General features: G+C 45.3%; 1 protein-coding gene across 1 annotated transcript in view; it reads left to right on the forward strand.

The window, feature by feature from the left end:
- Positions 1–5,323: 5,323 nt before the first annotated feature.
- The window catches only part of LOC137636871 (uncharacterized), a 3,405-nt gene continuing 142 nt past the window's right edge, over positions 5,324–8,586 (forward strand). Inside the window, exon 1 of the mRNA XM_068369221.1 lies at positions 5,324–8,586. This exon is cut by the window's right edge and continues 142 nt beyond it. Within this exon, the coding sequence (XP_068225322.1) occupies positions 5,324–8,586 (3,263 nt within the window).

An 8,586-nucleotide genomic window follows, 5' to 3' on the forward strand; every position in this document is an offset into this window, starting at 1 on the left:
GGGGCACGAACCCCAGGCCGGAAGATCACCAAGTAAGGACGCTTCCAATAGGCCGCCACAACCATTAACTGTATTCAATAAGCATCCCTTATCAACGTCTAAAAATCGATTCCATGAAAGAGTATTGACCTCACTATTCCCATTAATCACCTTTGAAATGAAATCCCCTGCTGGAATTGTCTGATCGGTTGTACGCGCGCTCTCTCTCTCTCTCTCTCTCTCTCTCTCTCTCTCTCTCTCTCTCTCTCTCTCTCTCTCTCTCTGTCACAGCATCTTCCTCCTTCATCTCCCTTGGGGCTGTTTTAGGCCCTGCCTCTCCCTTTCCTTGGGGCTGTTTTAGGCCCTGCCTCTTCCTTTCCATGGGGCTGTTTTAGGACCTGCCGCTTCCTTTCCTTGGGGCTGTTTTATGCCCTGCCACTTCCTTTCCTTGGGGCTGTTTTAGGCCCAGCCGCTTCCTTTCCTTGGGGCTGTTTTAGGCCCAGCCGCTTCCTTTCCTTGGGGCTGTTTTAGGCCCTGTCGCTTCCTTTCCTTGGGGCTGTTTTAGGCCCTGCTTCTCCCTTTCCTTGGGGCTGTTTTAAGCCCAGCCTCTTCCTTTCCTTGGGGCTGTTTTATGCCCTGCCGCTTCCTTTCCTTGGGGCTGTTTTAGGCCCTGCCTCTCCCTTTCCTTGGGGGTGTTTTAGGCCCTGCCTCTTCCTTTCCTTGGGGCTGTTTTAGGCCCTGCCTCTCCCTTTCCTTGGGGCTGTTTTAGGCCCTGCCGCTCCCTTTCCTTGGGGCTGTTTTATGCTCTGCCGCTTCCTTTCCTTGGGGCTGTTTTAGGCCCTGCCTCTCCCTTTCCTTGGGGCTCTTTTAGGCCCTGCCGCTTCCTTTCCAGGGGGCTGTTTTAGGCCCTGCCTCTCCCTTTCCTAAGGACTGTTTTAGGCCCTGCCGCTTCCTTTCCTTGGGGCTGTTTTAGGCCCTGCCGCCTCCTTTCCATGGGCCTGTTTTAGGCCCTTCCTCTCCCTTTCCTTGGGGCTGTTTTAGGCCCTGCCTCTGCCTTTCCTTGGGGCTGTTTTAGGCCCTGCCTCTTCCTTTCCTTGGGGCTGTTTTAGGCCCTGCCTCTTCCTTTCCTTGGGGCTGTTTTAGGCCCTGCCGCTTCCTTTCCATGGGGCTGTTTTAGGCCCTGCCTCTCCCTTTCCTTGGGGCTGTTTTAGGCCCTGCCTCTTCCTTTCCTTGGGGCTGTTTTAGGCCCTGCCTCTTCCTTTCCTTGGGGCTGTTTTAGGCCCTGCCTCTTCCTTTCCTTGGGGCTGTTTTAGGCCCTTCCGCTTCCTTTCCTTGGGGCTGTTTTAGGCCCTGCCTCTCCCTTCCCTTGGGGCTGTTTTAGGCCCTACCTCTCCCTTCCCTTGGGGCTGTTTTAGGCACTGCCTCTTCCTTTCCTTGGGGCTGTTTTAGGCCCTGCCTCTTCCTTTCCTTGGGGCTGTTTTAGGCACTGCCTCTTCCTTTCCTTGGGGCTGTTTTAGGCCCTGCCTCTTCCTTTCCTTGGGGCTGTTTTAGGCACTGCCTCTTCCTTTCCTTGGGGCTGTTTTAGGCCCTGCCGCTTCCTTTCCTTGGGGCTGTTTTAGGCCCTGCCTCTTCCTTTCCTTGGGGCTGTTTTAGGCCCTGCCTCTTCCTTTCCTTGGGGCTGTTTTAGGCCCTGCCTCTTCCTTTCCTTGGGGCCGTTTTAGGCCCTGCCTCTTCCTTTCCTTGGGGCCGTTTTAGGCCCTGCCGCTTCCTTTCCTTGGGGCCGTTTCATGCCCTGCCGCTTCCTTTCCTTGGGGCTGTTTTAGGCCCTGCCTCTTCCTTTCCTTGGGGCTGTTTTAGGCCCTGCCTCTCCCTTTCCTTGGGGCTGTTTTAGGCCCTGCCTCTTCCTTTCCTTGGGGCTGTTTTATGCCCTGCCGCTTCCTTTCCTTGGGGCTGTTTTAGGCCCTGCCGCTACCTTTCCTTGGGGCTGTTTTTGGCCCTGCCGCTTCCTTTCCTTGGGGCTGTTTTAGGCCCTGCCTCTTCCTTTCCTTGGGGCTGTTTTAGGCACTGCCTTTTCCTTTCCTTGGGGCTGTTTTAGGCCCTGCCGCTTCCTTTCCATGGGGCTGTTTTAGGCCCTTCCTCTCCCTTTCCTTGGGGCTGTTTTAGGCCCTGCCTCTTCCTTTCCTTGGGGCTGTTTTAGGCCCTGCCGCTTCCTTTCCTTGGGGCTGTTTTAGGCCCTGCCTCTCCCTTTCCTTGGGGCTGTTTTAGGCCCTACCTTTCCCTTTCCTTGGGACTGTTTTAGGCCCTGCCTCTTCCTTTCCTTGGGGCTGTTTTAGGCCCTGCCTCTTCCTTTCCTTGGGGCTGTTTTAGGCCCTGCCTCTTCCTTTCCTTGGGGCTTTTTTAGGCCCTGCCTCTTCCTTTCCTTGGGGCTGTTTTAGGCCCTGCCGCTTCCTTTCCTTGGGGCTGTTTTAGGCCCTGCCTCTTCCTTTCCTTGGGGCTGTTTTAGGCCCTGCCTCTTCCTTTCCTTGGGGCTGTTTTAGGCCCTGCCGCTTCCATTCCTTGGGGCTGTTTTAGGCCCTGCCGCTTCCTTTCCTTGGGGCTGTTTTAGGCCCTGCCGCTTCCTTTCCTTGGGGCGGTTTTAGGCCCTGTCTCTCCCTTTCCTTGGGGCTGTTTTAGGCCCTGCCGCTTCCTTTCCTTGGGGCTGTTTTAGGCCCTGCCTCTTCCTTTCCTTGGGGCTATTTTAGGCCCTGCTGCTTCCTTTCCTTGGGGCTGTTTTAGGCCCTGCCTCTCCCTTTCCTTGGGGCTGTTTTAGGCCCTGCCTCTTCCTTTCCTTGGGGCTGTTTTAGGCCCTGCCTCTTCCTTTCCTTGGGGCTGTTTTAGGCCCTGCCGCTTCCTTTCCTTGAGGCTGTTTTAGGCCCTGGCTCTTCCTTTCCTTGGGGCTGTTTTAGGCCCTGTCTCTTCCTTTCCTTGGGGCTGTTTTAGGCCCTGCCTCTTCCTTTCCTTGGGGCTGTTTTAGGCCCTGCCTCTTTCTTTCCTTGGGGCTGTTTTAGGCCCTGCCTCTCCCTTTCCTTGGGGCTGTTTTAGGCCCTGCCTCTCCCTTTCCTTGGGGCTGTTTTAGGCCCTGCCTCTCCCTTTCCTTGGGGCTGTTTTAGGCCCTGCCTCTTCCTTTCCTTGGGGCTGTTTTAGGCCCTGCCTCTTCCTTTCCTTGGGGCTGTTTTAGGCCCTGCCTCTTCCTTTCCTTGTGGCTGTTTTAGGCCCTGCCTCTTCCTTTCCTTGGGGCTGTTTTAGGCCCTGCCTCTTCCTTTCCTTGGGGCTGTTTTAGGCCCTGCCTCTTCCTTTCCTTGGGGCTGTTTTAGGCCCTGCCGCTTCCTTTCCTTGGGGCTGTTTTAGGCCCTGCCGCTTCCTTTCCTTGGGGCTGTTTTAGGCCCTGCCGCTTCCTTTCCTTGGGGCTGTTTTAGGCCCAGCCTCTTCCTTTCCTTGGGGCTGTTTTAGGCCCTGCCTCTTCCTTTCCATGGGGCTGTTTTAGGCCCTGCCGCTTCCTTTCCTTGGGGTTGTTTTAGGCCCTGCCTCTTCCTTTTCTTAGGGCTGTTTTATGCCCTGCCGCTTCCTTTTCTTGGGGTTGTTTTAGGCCCTGACGCTTCCTTTCCTTGAGGTTGTTTCAGGCCCTGCCGCTTCCTTTCCTTGGGGCTGTTTTAGGCCCTGCCGCTTCCTTTCTTTGGGGCTGTTTTAGGCCCTGCCGCTTCCTTTCCTTGGGGTTGTTTTAGGCCCTGCCGCTTCCTTTCCTTGAGGTTGTTTTAGGCCCTGCCTCTTCCTTTCCTTGGGGCTGTTTTATGCCCTGCCGCTTCCTTTCCTTGGGGCTGTTTTATGCACTGCCTCTTCCTTTTGGGGCTGAGAGTTAGTAGGGTGAGAAGGAATATGAGGGAAATTAGAAGGATAATGAATATTAAGGAAAGGAGGAGAGTTAATAGGGTGAGAAGGAATATGAGGGAAAGTAGAAGTATCAGGAATATTAAGGAAAGGAAGAGAGTTAATAGGGTGAGAAGGAATATGAGGGAAAGTAGAAGGATAATGAATATTAAGGAAAGGAAGGGAGATAATAGGGTGAGAAGGAATATGAGGGAAAGTAGAAGGATCAGGAATAGTAAGGAAAGGAAGAGAGTTAATAGGGTGAGAAGGAATATGAGGGAAAGTAGAAGGATCAGGAATAGTAAGGAAAGTAAGAGAGTTAATAGGGTGAGAAGGAATATGAGGGAAAGTAGAAGGATAATGAATATTAAGGAAAGGAAGGGAGATAGTAGGGTGAGAAGGAATATGAGGGAAAGTAGAAGGATCAGAAATAGTAAGGAAAGGAAGAGAACTATTGTCAGGAAAATTACTTGGAATTGAAAAGAGAAGGAGCAAGAAAAGTAAGGATATGAAGGAAATTAATACGATAAAGATGACTGCTTGGAGGGTATATTATGATCATCATCATATTAGTTTGTATTTATGTGGTTTTAGTAATATTCCAGTTAATGAAATTCATGTATATGTTAAGTTGGATAAATATTGGGGATTGTATTTAGTAATATTGTAACTTTTGGAATATTCGAAATTACTGAACATGTTGCTTTAGTTAGAAGCGGCATTTGTAGTGACTGTCGGATTGCTCCAAGGATAAGAGACTGTCGCAAAATTCTCCCGTCCTTGGGATTTTCTTAGTTGTACTTTTCACCGCCTCAGTTGTCATTGTTGTGATTATTGTAGTGTAATGCCCATTCGTGATTGACATATTCATGTCATAGGATGCAGTGTTATTTTTTTTTGTAAATTACAATTGGCTGGTTCTGCATTTGTTATGAAAATTTATTAGTAAACTTTACATTAATGTTCGTATTGTCATTGTATTCGGGGACATAATGAGGATACAAGCACGAGAAATTGTAATGGTCTGATACCGAAAATCCTTCAAGCAAGTTCTTTGTTGGTGCGGGGAAGCAGTGCAGGACGGTGTTATGACTGACAAGTGTCGGTGGCAGTGTATAGACGGACGGCGTATTCAATTAATTACCATGGCTAAGAATGGGCGGTCACATTGTAAGTTGAGCGAGTATGCATTTGTCGTGTGCTGTTCATTTTGCATTATTATTATTCATTGCACTATGACTATGTATTATTGTTAATGTATTATATATTATAAAATGTGATGTTATTAAATGTATTGTTGTTAAATGTGGTGAAAATCATGTTTGGATACCTATTTATATTGTCATGCTTTACAGGCTGAATCAAATCAATAAAGATACAGCAAGGCAGCCCAAGTTGTTATATATCCTGCACTACAATTCAGCAATTTCGCTTAGCAGCCATGGAGGAACTTAAGAAAGAACGCACTACAGCCAAGAGGAGGTTCAATCGGAAGGTTCGATTATTCAAGGATGCACAGAGAAGAGGAGACTCGATAGAAACATTGGAAGTGTTGTACACTGAGGTTAGTGAGTGTTTCGAAAAGGTTGATGTTATCAATGAACAAATGATAGAACAATTAAAGGATGGCGAATCTTGTCAGGAATATGAGGAATATATCAAGGAATTGGAAACTATAAAATATTCATTACTTGGCGTGATAAAGGGAAAGACAAAAGTGAAAAATAATACTGTGCTTGCCTTGAAAAAACTTGAGCCTCCCAAATTTAGTGGTTCAGTGAGAGCATTTCCTGCTTTTGTAAGAGATTATGAAAGACTAGTTGTGTCACAACATGGGAAAGACCCGTACGTACTTAGAATATCATTAGAAGGGGAACCGAGGAGGCTTGTGGAGGATATAGATGATTATAAACGAATGTGGGATAGACTAAATGAAGCATACGGTAATGAAGGAAAACTGATCGATGCGATATTAGGAGATATAAGGGCATATAAACCGCTTAATGATAGTGATGACAGAAAGTTAATTAATCTAATCAATACAGTAGAAAAGGTGTGGTTAGATGTAAGTAATTTAAGCTTGACTACAGAACTGGAGAATACTACTGTACTAACCCAAGTAGAAAGATTGCTGCCGTCGGTGTTAAAAAGAGAATGGGCCATCAAAGTGCAGGAATTAAATTCGGACAAATTTAAGAATTTGGTTACATTTCTGACAGATCATCGCAAGGCTCTGGAATATTTACAAGATAATTCAAGAAGTGGTGCGACTAAGGTAACAGTACATACTGTGGAAAGGGAATTTGCAAAGGAAAATGAATTAGCAGAAGCTATAAAATTGTTGACTATAGGACAAGAGAAACTTCAAAATAAATTGTCTGAATGTTTAACCAGTTTATATCACATTAGCGAAGGAAAAAATACAGGTGGAATTAATAGAACAAGGTATAACAGTGATCAGAAAAGAAAAAATTGTCCTGTCCATGATAGTGAATCTCATGAATTGAAGGATTGTATGACATTTAAGCAATGGTCAACTGAAAATCAGATGGACTTTTTAAGACAAAAAGGTGTTTGCTACTCCTGTCTCCGTACAGGACATTTCTCGAGGAATTGTGAGAAACGATTTACATGTAGGGTAAAGGTGAATGGAGAGGTGTGTGGCAAACATCATCATTCAAGTTTACACACACTATTTAACAATCCAAATTATTTAACAATTGATGCCACAAGTAACTATTTAAGTAAAAAAGGTGCAATTCTGATGACTGGGTTTGTTAACAGTGAAGGGAAGTCTATCCCCACGTTGTATGATGCAGGAAGTAACATCAGTTTAATTACATTTAGAATGGCAAGGAAACTGGGACTCAAAGGTATTCCTATACAATTAACTATGACTAAAGTTGGTGATCACGCAGAGGAGTTAGTTAGTTGTGTTTATGAAGTATCATTAAGGGATCAAGCAGGAATAGAAAAACTTATAGAAGTTTGTGGCGTGTCTGAGATAACTGCTGTTCATCATCGTATGGATTTGGGAGAAATAGCAAGAAGACTGGAAGTGCAGGAGAAATACCTTCAAAGGCCGGAGGGACGTATAGAGCTGCTAATAGGATCAGATTACTGTACTTTATTGCCACAAGTCATAAAAACAGTAGATAATATTCAATTATTGTCCAATGATTTTGGACTCTGCATTAGGGGTAGATTGGAACAGAAGGAAGGTGAAAAGAAGTACTGTGTTCAAATTAATCATATAAGCTACGATGACACTACTGATTGGCATTTCAGGGCTAAACCAAATGTGGGTAAATTAGTGGAGAATTATTTCTTAGATGAAAGTTTGAGAATGGAGTGTATCCCAAAATGTGGAGGTTGCAAATGTGGAGAATGTTCAGTAAAAGAAAATTTAAGTATTAGGGAAGAAAGGGAGCTCAAGCTCATTGAAGATGGATTAACTTATGATGAAGAAAACAATGCTGATTTGACTACTAGGAAATGTAACCCCAGAGAATTAGACACAGAATCTGTTTGGAAAAAGGGTCCAGAATTCCTGTATCAAGATTCCTCGGAATGGCCTGTAAAACAGAGTACAGTACCTGATCTTCCTGATGTTTTTGCAAGAGGGGCCTTAAATGAAGGAGAAATTAATTCAAGTAGACAGTTGATTGATATTCAAAGATTTAGCAATGTGAAAAGACTGTTATCAGTAATGGCTAGAATTATTAGTGCAATAAAGAAAAAATCGTTTAAGGCTATATTGTGCGATCCTAGTACAGAAGAGATACAGCAAGCAGAGTTGTATTTCGTCAAAAACGCTCAAGGAAGTTTGCCACAAGACTGGGAAAAGAGGTATAGACGTTTAGGACCAGTGTTGAGAGAGGATGGCATAATCACAGTGGGTAGCAGGATGTCCAAATGGTTGAAGGACAATTGGGATCAGAATCAGTTTATACTTCTCCCACCAAAGCACCCATTCTCTTTAATATACCTGTCTCACATACATCAAAGGGATCACAGTGGAGTTGAATCAAGTCTTGCTAGAGCTCAAGTGAAATATTTGATATTGGGAGCAAGGAAAACTATGAAATCTATTAGAAAACAGTGTGTAGTGTGTCGAAGAATAGACAAAATCTGTACATCACAAGCTATGGGAGAGTTCCCAAAAGAGGGACTTGAACCATGCCCTCCATGGCATAATGTTAGCCTAGATCTTTTTGGCCCTTTCTGGGTTTGTGATACTGTCAAAAGGAGAGTGAAAAGGAAAATATTTGGAGTAATTTTAAATTGCATGGTTACAAGGGCTGTACATTTGGACATATCTGAGGGTTATGATATTCAGAACGTTCTTACTGTACTGAAAAGGTTCACATGTCTAAGAGGCTTTCCAAAGAAGCTTTACAGTGATAGCGGTACGCAGTTGGTGTCTGCTAACAAGGAGTTGAGAGAAATGGTTACTCATTGGAATAAAGGTTTTGTGTTTAACTTTGGAAAATTTAAAGGTTTAACCTGGGTATTTAATAAATCGGCTGATGCCCCATGGGAAAACGCTTGTAGTGAGTCATTAATTAGACTGGTGAAGAGGTCACTTACCAGGATCATAGGTGAATCAGTCATATCTTTTGGGGAACTACAATCTGTAATGTATGAAGTTGCCAATATGTTGAATGAACGGCCTATTGGGTTCAAACCAGGGGAAAACTTTAA

This window comes from Palaemon carinicauda, unplaced genomic scaffold (genome assembly GCF_036898095.1).
Source record: "Palaemon carinicauda isolate YSFRI2023 unplaced genomic scaffold, ASM3689809v2 scaffold423, whole genome shotgun sequence".
In the NCBI taxonomy this organism is placed as follows: Eukaryota; Metazoa; Arthropoda; class Malacostraca; order Decapoda; family Palaemonidae; genus Palaemon; species Palaemon carinicauda.